At 57.7% G+C, this 16,429-nt stretch overlaps 1 protein-coding gene across 4 annotated transcripts in view; it reads right to left on the minus strand.

Moving 5' to 3' along the window:
• NUDT4 (nudix hydrolase 4) overlaps nt 1–9,848 on the minus strand; it is a 23,790-nt gene extending 13,942 nt beyond the window's left edge. The window contains exon 1 of one of the 4 annotated variants that reach the window (XM_064154913.1): nt 9,491–9,848. In XM_064154913.1, coding sequence (XP_064010983.1) covers nt 9,491–9,601 — 111 coding nt within the window. In that variant the 5' untranslated portion in view covers nt 9,602–9,848. The remainder of the gene's footprint in view (nt 1–9,490) is intronic. The other 3 variants (XM_064154914.1, XM_064154915.1, XM_064154916.1) reach the window with 3 other exon arrangements.
• Between the last annotated feature and the right edge of the window lie 6,581 nt (nt 9,849–16,429).

Here is a 16,429-nt window from a genome sequence, read left to right on the forward strand (position 1 = left end):
CTCTCAGCCCCTCCTCATCACACAGAGCTCCCAGCCCCTGCAGCATCCTCAAGCCTCCATCCGTGCCCTGCAGTGGTTCCCTGCCCCTCTGGAACTGGAGAGCCCAGGGCTGGACACAACACTTCAGCTGTGCTCTCATGAGCAAGGAGCAGGCTTGGGCCTTCCTGAAAGCACTCTCAGTAGAGAGCCTGCTCACAGCCCACGCTCCTCCTGCAGCTCTTTCCTAGTCAGAGAAGGGGCTGGGAGGCACCTTCAGCATCACCCAGTTGCAGCCCCCTGCCCTGGACTGGGTGGAACACTCCAGCAAGGAGCAGACTCTGGCCTTCCTGAAAACAGCCTCAGTAGAGCTACTCCTTTCCACATCCCTTCCAGGTGAGCAAGGCCAGCTGAAGACTCCAGGGCAGAGGAAGAGCTACTGCTCCTGATGCCAGCCCTCCACCCTCCAGAACAACACCAAGTGCTTTAAACAGCCAGGGGAAGGGACTGAGCTGCTGCACCCCGACAGCACCACAGCAGCCGAGCAGGGATTCCCTGGGGCACTCAGCAGTGCCCAGCACCCAGCCACACCACCTCAGCCCAGCCCAGGAGCTTCTAGCACAGCATTTTACAGCCAGGAGAGCAAGCAGCAGCCCCCAGCTATGGCACAGGCCAGGAAGAGGAACTGGCCCAGCAGCAGAGAAGCAGGGGAACAACTAGCAGCACGTGGAGCCACACTCACTGGCTTCAGCACAGCATCTTGCTAGCAGCCCAGAAAGCTGGGTCCTCCCAGCTCTGGTGAAGCAGCACAGTGCTTGGCCAGCAGTCAGGGCCACTTCACCAGCACTGAACACGAAGGGTGACAAAATACACTCAGATGTCCTAATGGCACTTCAAAAAAGCCAGGCCTGCAAATGGCTTTTGCTTTGAGAGGTCCTGATTGTAAGGCCATGTGGTAAGAGAGAGAGAAAGATCAGCCTTTCCCAGCCTGCCTGCTGCAAAAAGGATGCAGGAAGGCTGTGAGGAGGAGGACCAGCAGCCCTGCCATGACAGGAGAGATGGGATCCTTCAGCAGAGAAGGCTCAGGCAGACCTTACCAGCATGCACCAGGATATGAAGGCTGCTCCCAGGAGGATGGAGACTCCCCCTGGAGAAGGAGCCCTATGGAAAAGGGCTGGGGACAGGTTACTGCTGGGGAGATTCCCACTGGGCTCCAGAAGGAAATGTTTCCTGTGAGCACAGTCAGACACTGGAATCATCTCCCAGGGCAGTGGTGGAGTCCCTGCACTGAGCAGCTTTAGTACTCAGCTTGGCAGGCAGCTGGAGCAGCTCAGTGCAACTCCATCCTCACCTGGAGAGGAGGAGACCGAGTGGAGACCTCAGCAATGGTTCTCAGTGTGTGCAGGTGAGGGCCAGGAGCTGGAGCCAGGCTCTGCTGGGGGATGCCAGTGCCAGCACAAGGGGCACTGGGGGAAGCTGAGGCAGAGGAGGTTCCAAGGAAACATGAGGAGGAATTTTTCCCTGTGAGGGTGCCAGATCCTGGCACAGGCTGCCCAGAGGGGTGTGGAGTCTCCCTCTCTGCAGATACTCCAACCCCACCTGGCTGTGTTGCTGTGTGATCTGCTCTGGGTGCTCCTGCTCTGGCAGGGGGCTTGGACTGGCTGAGCTTTGGAGCTCCCTTCCAGCCCCTGACATGGTTCTGTGAAACCCAAAGGACACAACCATTGTTAATAACACTTAAACACTGACCACCAGAACAAGGCAGAGGAGACAGGGAGCTCTTCAATGCTGATATCCTACAGCCCAGGAATTAACTTCCCTAAATCAGAACCACAGAATGGGTCAGGTTGGAAAAGACCTTAAAGACCACCCAGCTCCAACCCCCCTGCCATGGGCAGGGACACCTCCCACCAGCACAGGCTGCTCAAGACCTCATCCAGCCTAGGCTTGAACATCTCCAGGGAGGTTGTGGAGCAGAGAAGCACCCAAGGTGATCAAAGATCACCTTGGGTGCTTCTCTGCTCCACAACCTCCCTGGGAAACCTTTGCCAGTGTCTCTCCACCCTCAACCTGTGCCAGTGTCTCCCAAGTCCCATCCAACCTTGCCCTGTCAGCTGCAAACTCACTGCTGCTGGACTCAATCCCCTGCTCCAGATCATCAATAAAGATGTTGCACAGGGCTGTGCCCAGCACTGCTCCCTGGGGCACACCACTGGTGCCAGCTGCCAGCGGCACCATTCACCACCAGCCTCTGGGCCCTGCCCTCCAGCCAGTTCTTTGGTGGCTCTCCAGGCCACCAAATGCTGACAGGTTGGACTCAAGGATCCCAGAGCTCTTTCTCCCAACCCCAAGTCCTGGGTGTAGCATCTTTACCTCTCAAAGCAGAGAACAAGGCAAGCCTTGCAAGCAGCAACAACAAACAGCAGTAAACATGCATTAATTTTGGTTCCTAATAATTAGGCTCTCTTAAAGCCATTCCCAAAGCTAATTTGATTTTGCTGCTCCCAAGCCCATATTCTATGCACAAACGAAGGAGAAGCTATTTTTAAATGCCTTGAATATCAACCCCAAGTGCATCCCAGTTGTTTTGGCATCTGCCACACTGCTCTCTGTAATTGACTGTGGTGCTGAGAGCTCTGCCTCAGTGTTCAGCCAGCAGTGCCTGGTGGCAGACCTAAAAAAGGAGATCATTTAATGTGCAAAAGAAAAAGTTTTCAAGGATTTTAGTTGCAATTTTTTCCTCTTTAGTTGGGGATATGAGTCAAGAACTGGCAGGGGGCAGGGCCCAGAGGGTGGTGGTGGTGCCACATCCAGCTGGCAGCTGGCACCAGTGGTGTGCCCCAGGGATCAGTGCTGGGCACAGCCCTGTGCAACATCTTTATTGATGATCTGGAGCAGGGGATTGAGTCCAGCAGCAGTGAGTTTGCAGATGACACCAAGCTAGGAGCAGCTGTGGAGCTGTTGGGGGGTAGCAGAGCCCTGCAGAGGGACCTGGCCAGGCTGCATGGGTGGGCAGAGGCCAAGGGGATGAGACTGAACAAGGCCAAGGGCAGGGTTCTGCACTTTGGCCACAACAACCCCAAGCAGCACTGCAGGCTGGGGACAGAGTGGCTGAGAGCAGCCAGGCAGAGAGGGCCCTGGGGGTACTGGCAGAGAGGAGCTGCAGAGGAGGCAGCAGTGCCCAGGTGGGCAGCAGAGCCAATGGCATCCTGGGCTGGCTCAGGAGCAGTGTGGGCAGCAGGACAAGGGAGGTTCTTGTGCCCCTGTGCTCAGCACTGCTCAGGCCACACCTGCACTGCTGTGTCCAGGTCTGGGCTCCTCCATTGCAGAGAGCTGTTGAGGTGCTGGAAGGTGTTTGGAGAAGGGCAGCAAGGCTGGGGAGGGGCCTGGAGCACAGCCCTGTGAGGAGAGGCTGAGGGAGCTGGGGGGGTGCAGCCTGCAGCAGAGGAGGCTCAGGGCAGAGCTCATTGCTGCCTGCAGCTGCCTGCAGGGAGGCTGTAGCCAGGTGGGGTTGGGCTCTGCTGCCAGGCAGCCAGCAACAGAAGAAGGGGACACAGCCTGAAGCTGTGCCAGGGCAGGTCTAGGCTGGATGTGAGGAGGAAGTTGTTGTCAGAGAGAGTGATTGGCATTGGAATGGGCTGCCCAGGGAGGTGGTGCAGTGCCCATGGCTGGAGGTGCTGCAGCCAAGCCTGGCTGGGGCACTTAGTGCCATGGTCTTGTTGGTTGGGCAGGGCTGGGTGCTAGGTTGGGCTGGCTGAGCTTGGAGCTCTCTGCCAGCCTGCTGGATTCCATGATTCCAAGGGTGATGGCTGGACTCAATTGTTGAGATCTTCCCCCCAAGCCAAACAGTTCTATGGTTCCTCTCCAGCACCTGTTCTGCAGCTCAGAGGACAGACTGTGCCTGCCATTACTGTTTTCACTTCCAGCAGACACCAGCTCTGGAGCTCACCTCCAGCCATCTTCTCTCTTCAGCCCAAAAGACAGCACTGAGGCAGCAAAGCAGGCAACACTTCAGTGACAGTAATCTGAAAGATCTAAACCACTCAAAAACAATCCCTAATTCCAAAGCTACTTCCACACTCTTTGAACTTCTTCCAGGATATTTCTCATGTGAAATGTGGAGATCTCAGCAGACAGATCACAGCAGGAAGGCCACAAAAGCCAAGCCAAAATGGGATGCACAGCACTGAGGTGCTCCAAATAGAGTCTCTTCAGGATCCAGGAAGGAACAGGAAAGAAGTGGGAGCAGCCCTGCAGAAAAGGGCCTGAGGGTGCTGGTGGGTGAGAAACTGCACAGGAGCCTGCAAGGGGCACAGGCAGCCTGGGCTGCACCCAAAGCAGTGTAGGCAGAGCTGGAGAGAGGGGATCCCGCCCCTCTGTTCTGGGGAGACCTCATCTGCAGGGCTGGGACCCTCAACACAAGACAGACATGGACCTGATGGAAAGGGTCCATGGGCCAAGACAATGATCAGAGGGCTGGAGCAGCTCTGCTGTGGGGATAAGCTTAGAGAGCTGGGGTTGTTCAGCCTGGAAAAGAGAAGGCTCCAGGATGACCTTAGAGCTGCCTGCCAGTACCAGAAGGCTGTGGAGGGACTGTTCAGAAGAGCCTGTGAGGATGGGCCAAGGGCAATGGTTTGGAACTGGAGCAGGGCACAGTTAGCTTGGACATCAGGAGGGAGTTCTGCACAGTGAGGCTGGGGAGAGACAGGCACAGGCTGCCCAGGGATGTGGTTGAGGCTCCATCCCTGGACACATTCAAGATGAGAGCTGACGTGTCCCTGGGCAGCCTGCTCTAGCTGGAGGTATCCATGCTGAGTGCAGGACAAGATGCCCTTGGAGGATCCCTTCCAACCTGGTGCAATCTGCTCAGTCCTGCACAGTGCATCTGCACAGCCACCAGCCTCCTCTCAAGCAGATGCTTGCAGCTGCAGCAGCAGCTCTCCAGACAGGGCAGAAGCTTTTGACAGGCTGCAGGCACCCGAGACAGCTGACTCAGCAATCTCCAGTCTGGCAGCAAAGACTGTTGGTAGGTCTAACTGGGCAGGGTGCTGGAGCTGAAGAGCAGGAGTTCAGCAGCTGCATTTCAAACTGCCTGCTGGGATCAGAGAATTGTGTTGGCTGGAAGAGGCCTTGGAGATGATGGAATCCAAAACAACTGCACTGAACTTGGCTTCAGCAGTACTCTAGAGTCCATCTCTGGTTTAAGTGCAGAAATAAAGAAGTGAGCAGGAAATGAATGGAAATGCAACACAGGTTGATAATCTATCCTCTGTCACCACAGCTGACCTGCTGCTTCACTCAGCTCACAGAATGCCAGGCTGCAAGAGACCTCAAGGACCACCTGGTCCCACCTTCTCACATGTGTAATGTGTGGCTTCAAGGAGGCTGCAAAGGGAGCATGAGAAGGGCCACACAGAGAAGAAACAGACCAAGAAGCCACAGCGAGCAGATTTTGCCAGGTCATGCTTAGCCATGGAGATATGAAATGGTTTAGTGACTGGCCTGAGATTCAGGGGTGGCAGGCACAGAAAGCTGGCACTGAAATCTCTGTCTCCACATCCAGGCACAGAACCATGGAATGGTTTGAGCTGCAAAAGACTTCCAAGATCACTGAGCCCAAACATCAACTCAACATCACCATGGCCACTAAACCATGTCCCCAGGGGCCATGGCCACAGAGGTCTTCAGTACCTCCAGGGATAGGGACTCCAGCACCTCCCTGGGCAGCCTGTTCCCATCTCTGACCACTTCTTTAGTTAAGTAATTTTTTCCTCATCTCCAAGCTAACCCTCCCCTGGCACAACTCCAGGCCATTTCCTCTCCTTCTATCACCTAAGGAGCAGAGCCCAACCTCCACCTGGCTGCAGCCTCCTCTCAGGGAGCTGCAGAGAGCAATGAGGTCTCCCTCAGCCTCCTCTTCCCCACACTGCACACCCCCAGCTCCCTCAGCTGCTCCTGCCCAGCCCTGTTCTCCAGACCCTTCCCCAGCTGTGCTGCCCTTCTCTGGACTTGCTCCAGCTCCTCAATGTACTTCTTGGAGTGAGGGGCCCAGAACTGAACCCATTATTAGAGGTGTGGCCTCAGCAGTGCCCAGCACAAGGGCACCACCACATCTGATGACGTCAAGAGGGGATCTCAAGCTTAAGCTGGTGCAGGAGGATGAACATGATACAGAAAAGCAAATTGCCAGCCTCATATGCAGGGCACAAAGAACTTCTGGTAGGAGTTGAAAGCTCACAAGGTGGGAAACAGCTTAAGACACTTGGATAGCAGCACCAAATCCCAGGACAGCTGGGCTAGAGGCTTACAGCCAGAGATGGCTCCTGTCACTCTGCCCATACAAAGGCAGCTCCTTCCTCTCTCCTGCTGCAGCCAGAGAAGTATCAGCCACCTTTTACACAACACAACTCCATCTAAAGCACCACAGCTGTGTGACTGCAGGAGGCAGAAGGGACACCGTGGGGACCAGAAAAGAGCAGGCTGCTTAACCTGCATCCCAGACCCGAGCCAGTCTTAACCCTACCACTCTCAAGTGTCTACTTCACACTACCACGGAATGGGCTGGAAGGGACCTCCAAAGCTCATCCAGTCCAAGCCCCTCTGCAGTCAACAGGGACATCCTCCACTAGATAAGGCTGCCCAGAGCCTTGATCAGCCTCAACTTGACTATCTCCATGCATGGGGCCCCCAACCCTACCCACAAGATGCCAGAGCCCAGCCTGCAGCCAGCCTCATGCACAGCACCAAGGAGTGCTCCTGTGCAACAAGTGTCAGCCACTCTCCCACACAGCCCAGCAGAGCTGCTACCATCACCCTCAGCCTCCCAAAGGACTCTTGGTGGAAGCAGCCACTGGTTGGACAGGATGACCTTTGGGGGTCCCCTCCAACCCAGACCATTCTGATTCGTGTGGAGGCCAAGGCTGAGAGCGCAAGAAGCTGCAGCAGGAAATGAGCAGATGGAAATGTCTGAAGATGACCCCAACCATAGATTTCCAACTTGGATCCATGCAAAAAAAGCACAGCAGTGGCTCAGATATCTGAAGTTAAATCAAGTTTGAGCTGGAGGAGCATCCAAAACTAACTACCAAAGACATGTACATGGGAAAGAATGCTGCAGCATCAGAGGTGCTGGGGAAACCAAAGGTAAGCCAGGCAATAGCAAGAGGCACAGCATGGGAGGGGTTGGAAGGGATGTGCAGAGATCATCCAGTCCAAAACCCTGCCAAAAGCAGCATCACCTAGGGCAGGATACACAGGAATGCATCCAAGTGGGCTTGGAAACTCTCCAGAGGACACTCCACAGCCTCTCTGCAGCCTGCTCCAGGGCTCCAGCACCCCCCCACCAAAGAACTTTCTCCTCTTGTTGAGGTAGAACCTCCTGGGTTCCAGTTTGTGTCCCTTGGCCCTTGTCCTATCACAGGACAGCACCAAAAAGGGCCTGGCCCCTGCTTCTTGACCTCTACCCCTCAGATATTAATAAGCACTGCTCAGGTCCCCTCTCAGCCTTCTCCTCTCCAGGCTCAGCAGCCCCAGGGCTCTGAGCCTTTCTTCATCACACAGAGCTCCCAGTCCCTGCAGCATCCTCACAGCCTCTGCTGGACTCTCTGCAGCAGTCCCCCAGGCGAGGCAGGAAGCAGAGACACTGCTGGTGGGCACCTGTCCCCTTTGGAGAGCGAGGAAAAGAGACTCAGAGTGCCCCCGAGGCTGCAGGGACGCCAGGCAGGGAACGGCACGGGTGAGACCATCACACACAAACGTCTGCCTCCACTCTAGGGCCTCTGGTGACATCAGGCCTCTCCCTGCTGCCTTATCACAGAATGCCAGGTTGGAAGTGATTCCAAGGATCATCTGCTGCAACCTTTCTAGGTGATAGTGGAGTTGCACTGAGCTGAGCCTGCCAAGCTGAGCCTTCCAACTGCCCAGGGCAGGGGACTCCACCACTGCCCTGGGAGACAAATGGCTCAGGGCAGAGCTCATTGCTGCCTGTGGCTACCGGCAGGGAGGCTGTAGCCAGGTGGGGTTGGGCTCTGCTGCCAGGCAGCCAGCAACAGAAGAAGGGGACACAGCCTGAAGCTGTGCCAGGGCAGGTCTAGGCTCGATGTGAGGAGGAAGTTGCTGGCAGAGAGAGTGATTGGCATTGGAATGGGCTGTCCAGGGAGCTGGAGTTGCCATCCCTGGAGGTGTTGAAGCCAAGGCTGGCTGGGGCACTTAGTGCCATGGTCTGGTTGGTTGGGCAGGGCTGGGTGAGCTTGGAGCTCTCTGCCAGCCTGCTTGGTTCCACGATTCCAGTGTCTGTGCTCATGGGAAAGGTTTCCTTCTGGAGCCCAGTGGGAACCTCCCCTGCAGTAACCTGTCTCCACCACCCATCGTGGGTCTCCTGGTAGGGAGGGAGTCTCCATCCTCCCGGGAGCCAGCCCTGATGTGCTGCTAAGGTCTGCCTGAGCCTCCTCCTCCTCCTCCCGGGGCCGAACAGCCGCAGCTGCCTCAGCCTCTCCTCATGCGGCATTGCTGCCAGGCCTCTGACCTTCCTTGGCTGCTCAGCTGATGTTTAAGCAGAGCATTTGCCACACTGGCGGCTGGGACAGGCCACCAGCTTCTTCCAGCAGCGCAAGCGGGAGCAGAAAAGCCCCAAGTCTTAACCTCTGCAGCCGCCAAACGCACAAGCCGAGGGCCAAAGCCGGGCGCGGCTGCGCTCCCAGCCCAGACAGCCCACGGCGGCGCTGGGCAACGAAACCATCAGCAAAGGTGCAGCTAACGGCCGGGGCCAGTGACCTTGGCCGGGAGCACCGGGCAGCTTCACGGCACCTCCCGGCTCCGCTGCAGCCCCCGCCCCCGGCTCAGCCCCTCACGGCCACAGCGGCAACACTCCCCGCGCCCGGCCCCCGCCCCGAGCTCCGCGGCCAAACACCTATCGGTAAGCACCGCTTCGGTGCGGGCCCCCCCGGTTCCCCTCTCCCCCCCCCCCACACACGGCTAAGAGTGTTTATCTTAATGCCCCCCCGGCTGGCAAAGGCTCGCTCGGTCTTCAGGGCAAGCCCAGCCCTGCCCCGGCAGCGCCATTACACCTTCACCGCTGCTCTGCGGGCACACAAAGCACCGCCGGGGCTGCAGCCCGCCGGGCCCCGGGAGCCGCCGCCCCGCTCCCGCCGCCCCGCTCCCGCCGCCCGCCGCCGCCGCGCACAAAGGAGGGCGCCGCCGCGCACGTGGGCGCCGCCGCACCGCACCGCACCGCCCCAAGATGGTGGGCGAGAGGCACGGCCCGGCAGAGCCCAGCGCCGGCAGAGCCCAGCGCCGCTGCTCCGGGGTGCCCGCACGCCACCGCAGCGCCACCGCCTTGCCCCGGCTCGCTGGCAAGGGAACCTGGGCACAACGCGGGGTGCCCAGCGGGTGCCCCCCTCCCGGCAGGCCTCCGCTCACCCCTCCGGCCAGACAAAGGGCCCCGGCACGGCGGGCACGGAGGGTGACAGCAGAACGGGAGCTCCCGCCCGGCCCGGCGCCTCCTGCCCCAGCGTACCGCGGAGCTCACCTCGTCCTCCCGCTCGCTGCGGAAGCAGAGGCACGCCGCCCGCTTCTTGTAGCCTTCCCGGTCGTACGTCCGCGTCTGGTTCGCCTTGAATTTCATCATAGAGGCGGTGACACGCCGGCTGCCCCCGGCCGCCGCCGCCACGGCTCCGAGCGCCGCCGCGCCCCCCGGGACGCCGGTGCGGGCGCCCCCGCCCCGCTCAGGGGAGAGTGGGTCAGGAGGAAGCTCGGTCCCAGCCGCTCCTGTCACAGCCGCGCCGCGCCGCTGCCGCCGCCCCAGCAGCCGCGCCGCGCCATGGAGGCTCTCCCGCCTCGCCCCGCTCGGCCCGGCCCGGCCCGCTGCTGAGCCGCCGGCCCCGAGCGCCGCGGCGGCCGCCCCTGCGCCCACTATTTAACCGTAACGCACATTCCTGCGCCCGAGCGCGCCGCGCCGCACCGCGCAAGCGCCGCCGGGCCCGGGGGAGGCGGCTGCCGGCGGCGGGCGGAGCTGCAGAGGTAAAGGGCCGGTCACGGCCCGGCGGAGGCTGTGCTTAGTCACTGGCGGGGTCCCGCCGGCGGCTGTGCGGAAGGGGCTGGTACGAGGCAGGGCAGAGCTGACTCCTCCTCGGTCTCTTCCTAGTGCTGCGGGCTGGCAGGAGCGGCCTCGGGGCTGTGGCAGGGCCCCGGCTCGGTGTGGGCCCACGCCTGCCCCCGCCGCCCCTCCGGCCGAGGCGGGGCCGGGCCGGGCCGGGCGGGCGCTGCGGGGCAGGGCTGCCCCGGGGCAGGCGGGAGTGGGTCGGCTGCCGGAGGAGCCTGGCCGCGGGCGGGCCCCGGCACCCGCGGGGCTGCTGCGGTGCCCGCTGGCTCCAGTCCCCTCAGCATCCTCACTGCTCTCCCCTGGACCCTCTCCAGCAGATTCCCGTCCCTCTGCAACTGGAATTGTTCCTGGTAAGGTGCAAGTCCTGCACTTAAACACCAAAACCACCCCAAACCCCATCCCAAAAATTCAGAGTGAGGGCATTGCTGTTCTTGTCGGTCATGGAACCATAGAATGGTCTGGGTTGGAAGTGATCTCCAAAGCTCATCAGTCCAACCCCTTCTGCACTCAGCAGGGACATCCTCCAGTAGCTCATGGAATGGTTTAGGTTGGAAGGGATCTCGAGGACCATCCAATTCTAAGCTCCTGCCAGAGGCAGGGACACCTCCCACTTAGAACAGGTTGCTCAAGGCCACATCCAACCTGATCCTGGACACCTGCAGGGAGGTTGTGGAGCACAGAAGCACCCAATGTGATCAAAGAGCACAGTCTGTGCTTCTGTGCTCCACAACCTCCCTGGGCAACCTGTGCCAGGGTCTCAGCACCCTCCCTGCAAACAACTTCTTCCTCACATCCACCTTCAATCTCCCCTCTGCCACTTCAAACCCATTCCTCCTCCTCTTATCATCACCAGACCTTGTCAGTAGTCCCTCCCCAGCCCTCCTGCAGCCCCCTTCACATCCTGCAAGGCCACTCCAAGCTCTCCTGGAAGCCTTCTCCTCCCCAGGCTGCAGAGCCCCAACTCTCTCAGCCTGTGCTCAGAGCAGATTTGCTCTCGTGTGACTTGTACCTCCCACCCCTAAAAGGCAAACAAAACATTTGTCTGCCAGAGCAGAACACGACCCAAACCCTCTCCCTGTTGTGAAACTGGAGGGTTTGTTTTGCACGTATCAGGGAGGGGAGCGCGGGAAGACAGAGCTGCAGGAGCCAGGCTGCCCCTGGGCTTCACAGGGTCACAGGTGTCAGGGGTTGGAAGGGACCCAAAGGGACCATAGAGTCCAAGCCCCCTGCCAGAGCAGGACCACACAATCCAGCTCAGGGCACGCAGCAACACATCCAGACAGGCCTGGGAAGGCTCCAGGGAAGGAGACTCCACAGCCTCTCTGGGCAGCCTGTGCCAGGCTCTGGGAACCTTCCAGCCAAGAAGTTTGCCCTTGTGTTGAGCTGGAACCTCCTGTGCTGCAGCTTCCATCCATTGCTGCTTGTCCTGTGCCAGGCAGCAGTGAGCAGAGCCTGTCCCCCCCTCCTGACCCCCAGCCCTCAGAGATTTAGAGACATTGATTCAATCCCCTCTCAGCCTTCTCCACACTGAAAAGCTGCAGGAGCCAGGCTGCTCACAGGGCTGCCAGCTGCTCCGCTTGGAATCACAGAACCAAGCAGGCTGGAAGAGAGCTCCAAGCTCATCCAGCCCAACCTAGCACCCAGCCCTCCCCAGTCAACCAGACTGTAACAACTGCTCTCTGTTTTGTCCCTCTAGTGTGTGAATCCTGAGGAGCAACTGATGGCTATGGGATTTGTCGCTGGAAGGAGCTGCCACCAAAGGTCAGCTTCATTGAAAGGGCTTCTATTTGCTTGCTTTTCTCTGGATTTTGCATTTATCAGGCTGTTCCCTGGGGGCTCCACCAGGCTGTTCCCTAGGGGCTCTACAAGGCTGTTTTGCTCTGGAGAGCAGTGCATGGAGCAAGAGTTGATCACCTCAGACTTGCTCTAGAGAAGCCTCACTGAATAGTCTGCCTGGGTTGGTTTGGGAGGCTTTGTCTTAGGGGTTTCCTGTGAGTGTTCCAGTGTGGCTCTTCAAGAGTGATCCAGAGAGTCAAAGAGTGATAGTTTGGGTTGGAAGGGACCTTAAAGATCAGCCTGTTCCAGCCCCCTGCCAGGGGCAGGGACACCTCCCACCAGCCCAGGTTTCTCAAGGCTTCATCCAGCCTGGCCTCGAGCAGCTCTAGGGAGGGGACATCCATGCTTTCTCTGTGCAAGCTGTTCCAGTGTCTCCCCACCCTCATTGTAAGGAATTTCTGCTCCCCCTCTGCTCTGCCTTGCTGAGGCCACATCTGGAATGTTGTGTCCAGTTCTGGGCCACTCAGCTCAAGAAGGACCTCAGGGAACTTGGTTGAGAATCCAGGACAGAGCCCCAAAGCTGCTGCAGGCAGTGAACACCTCCTGTGAGCACAAGCTGAGGGAGCTGGGAGCAGAGGAGCCTGAGGCTGCCCTCATCCCTGGTGCTAAAGATGTGCAGGCTGGAGCAGAGGAGGTGCCAGGGGAACAGGAGGAAAAACTTTGTCACTGTGAGGGTGCTGGAGTCTGGAGCAGGCTGCCCAGAGAGGCTGTGGAGTCTCCTGCTCTGCAGACTGTCAAATCCCACCTGGCTGTGCTCCTGTGTGCCGAGCCCTGGGTGCCGCTGCTCTGGCAGGGGGCTTGGACTGGGTCATCCTTTCAGAATCACAGAATCAGTCAGGGTTGGAAAGGACCACAAGGATCATCTAGACCCAACCCCCCTGCCATAGGCAGGGACACCCTACCCTACAGCAGGTTGCCCAGAGCCTCAGGGTCCCTTCCAGCCCCTAACTTCTGCAGTTCTGGGGTTCTGGCTGTGCTCATTGTGAAGTGATGAATGAAAGTGAGCAGCAGAGCTGAGAGCACAATGTGAGGTGCAAAGACACTTGAGATGAAGTTCCAAAAGCTCTAGATTCAGACACAGCTTCCCATCTAGCTCTGGATGCACTTTGAGTGGAGCCTGCTTCAGTGCAGACCTATTTTTCCTTGAGACCAAAGAAACAGGTTTAAAAATTGACAGGGTAATTAGATTTACCACTTGCCTTGACCTACATTTATTGCTGAGATTAGAAACTGCAGTGTTCAATAACTGTGTTCTGGCAACTTTTATGTAACTTGCTTTTCCACTCTGAGTTTATTGTGGTTAATAAAAAAGAAGTGTTTGCTTTGGAGGGACTTGCAGTGCTCTGTTTAACATTTGCTCTGCAGAGAAATGGCTACTTAGGTACTCCCCCCCCCCCCACCTCTGCAAACAGCAGAACAAATTAATAGCTTTATGCTAGGGAAATCATAGAGTTAGAGAATCAAGCAGGGTGGAAGAGCTCAGCCAGCCCAACCTAGCACCCAGCCCTGCCCAACCAACCAGACCATGGCACTAAGTGCCCCAGCCAGCCTTGGCTCCAACACCTCCAGCCATGGGCACTCCACCACCTCCCTGGGCAGCCCATTCCAATGCCAATCACTCTCTCTGACAACAACTTCCTCCTAACATCCAGCCTAGACCTGCCCTGGCACAGCTTCAGGCTGTGTCCCCTTCTTCTGTCCCTGGCTGCCTGGCAGCAGAGCCCAACCCCACCTGGCTACAGCCTCCCTGCAGGCAGCTGCAGGCAGCAATGAGCTCTGCCCTGAGCCTCCTCTGCTGCAGGCTGCACCCCCCCAGCTCCCTCAGCCTCTCCTCACAGGGCTGTGCTCCAGGCCCCTCCCCAGCCTTGCTGCCCTTCTCCAAACACCTTCCAGCACCTCAGCATCTCTCTGCAATAGAGGAGCCCAGACCTGGACACAGCACTGCAGGGGTGGCCTGAGCAGTGCTGAGCACAGCACGTTCTCTGAATCCATAGCTCAGTCCATGTGCTGCTAAAGTTTAGGCTGCTAAAGCTGGACCTGGCTCAAGTGTGGTCTTAGCATTTAGCACAAGAGTTGGGGCTCTTCAGCCTGGAGAAGAGAAGGCTTCCAGGAGACCTTGGAGTGGCTGAGAGGACTTCAGAAGATGGAGCAGTTGTTTATTTATAAGTCATGCTCATGCATCAAGCAGCTTTTATATAGGAGTTCTCCCCCTTAGGGCCAGGTCTGCACCTCAATCTGCTGTAAAATACACCTGTCAGAGAGTCCCCTGACTCCAAATCCTGAAGAGAGGAAGGCTAGAGAGGGACTTTGCATCAGCGTGTCTAGCAATAGGACAAGGGGCAAGTCTACCTGTGGCTTTAGACACTTCCAGGTTTGGAGCCTCCACAGCTTTTCTAGGCAGGAAGCATCACCTACATCCTGCAGCATCACCTACATCCTGCAGCATCACCATCCTCATGGGGAAGAATTGCTTCCTAACATCCAAGCTAAATCCAGCTTCTTCTAGCCTGAAGCCATTACCTCTTGTCCTGTCACTTCCTGCCTGTCAAAAGTCCCTCTCCAGCTCTCCTGTTGTCCTGTTTGAACACTGGAAGGCCTCATTGCTACCTGCAGCTGCCTGCAGGGAGGCTGTAGCCAGGTGGGGTTGGGCTCTGCTGCCAGGCAGCCAGCAACAGAAGAAGGGGACACAGTCTCAAGCTGTGCCAGGGCAGGTCTAGGCTGGATGTTAGGAGGAAGTTGTTGTCAGAGAGAGTGATTGGCATTGGAATGGGCTGCCCAGGGAGGTGGTGGAGTGGCTGTGGCTGGAGGTGTTGAAGCCAAGGCTGGCTGGGGCACTTAGTGCCATGGTCTGGTTGGTTGGGCAGGGCTGGGTGCTAGGTTGGGCTGGCTGAGCTTGCAGCTCTCTGCCAACCTGCTGCATTCTGTGATTCTATGATTCCTTGTTCTGTTTGGGCACTACCACACAGAGCCTGGCTCCTTCCTCCTGACACCCACCCCCCAGGGATCTGTAGACACTGATCAGATCCCTTCTCAGCCTTCTGCCCTCCATGCTAACCAGCCCCAGGGCTCTCAGAGAGCCTTCCTTCACAGCAGAGCTGTTCCAGTCCCTTCATCATCCTTGTAGCCTCCGTTAGACCCTCCCCAGCAGGTCCCTGTCTCTCTTGAATTGAGGAGCCCAGAACTGGACACAATATTGCAGGTGTGGCCTCAGCAGGGCAGAGCAGAGGCACAGGAGAAGCTCCTTAGCCCTGCTGGCCACACTTTCCTTGATGCCCCACCAGGCTCCAAAGTGTTTGGTAGTTGCTTTGTACCATTAAGAGCTGCATCAAGGCTGGGAGCCTTGGTCCCATTTCTTCTGTCCCAGTCTGAGGGCAATCTGCTTGAATGGACTTGGCACTGCAGCCCCACGTTCGTTTATGATGTTGACTTGGGCATGTTTTGTAGCCAGGTTGCTATTTGAGCCTCTCTCCTGCTCTGGCACTGTGTATATCCAGCACAGAGCAGCTCTTCTGATAGTGCACCTCTTCCCTTGGCTATCAGCACCTGGTCATTTGTGGTAGGCAAAGATGGGAGGCTTGGCCAAGCCACCCTTTATCCTGTGCTAAACAGGGGGGGGGGGGGAGTTATTTTGTCCAGCTGTGGGCTCAGTGAGTACCTGAGATAATTACCAAAGGTAGTTCAGAGTGAGAAGTAAACAGTGATTAAATGTTATTCTTATGCCTGGTCGAGTTTAGAAGGGCAATCTTGGTGGCAGGGCACAGCTGAACAGCGTTTGGAGTGGAAAAAGTGATCGGTGCAAAGGTGTGGTGGCAGGGGTGGAGGGCAATAACCTCCCCCCCAGAGGTCCTCTCCACAGCTTTCAACCCAAGGCTTCCTTCCAAAGCGTTGGCTTTTGACCCTGCTGTGTTTAGTCAGGCTTAGCCTTGCTCATGCCCAGCAATCTCTGAGAGAGGATGGGTCAGGGCTGCAGGCCGGTCTGGGTGGAGTACCCACCCCAGGCTTTAGTCAGAGTTAGTCATTGTCACCTTTGTGACCCATTACAAGGGTGTCAGGCCGGTGATGGCTTACTCCAAGCCATCCTAGGCTCACCAACTGCTCACTGCTCCGTTTCCAAACAGGATGGGTGATGACTTGAGGGTGTTGCCAGCTTAGGAGCCAGTGGGCTATGAGCACCTCTATTGTCACGGCTTTGTTTCAGGCTGTGCTTTAGCTGCTCTTACACTAAGTGGAGTCGTCAGAGCTGTCTGCAGTTTAACACTTGAAGCTCTTAATGTTCAGAAGGTTGCCTTAAAGCTGTGCAAAAGGGCTCTGCTGGAGGCAGAGGGACCCTGAAAGGGCATCTTGTCCAGCCGCTGCACTCAGCAGGGACATCTCCAGCCAGAGCAGGCTGCCCAGGGCACATCAGGTCTGACCTTGGATGTCTCCAGGGATGGGGCCTCAACCACATCCCTGGGCAACCTATGCCAGCGTTACACCACTCTCATTGTGCAGAACTGCCTCCTGATGTGGCTGTGGCTG

Source organism: Pogoniulus pusillus, chromosome 15 (genome assembly GCF_015220805.1).
Source record: "Pogoniulus pusillus isolate bPogPus1 chromosome 15, bPogPus1.pri, whole genome shotgun sequence".
Classification (NCBI taxonomy): domain Eukaryota; kingdom Metazoa; phylum Chordata; class Aves; order Piciformes; family Lybiidae; genus Pogoniulus; species Pogoniulus pusillus.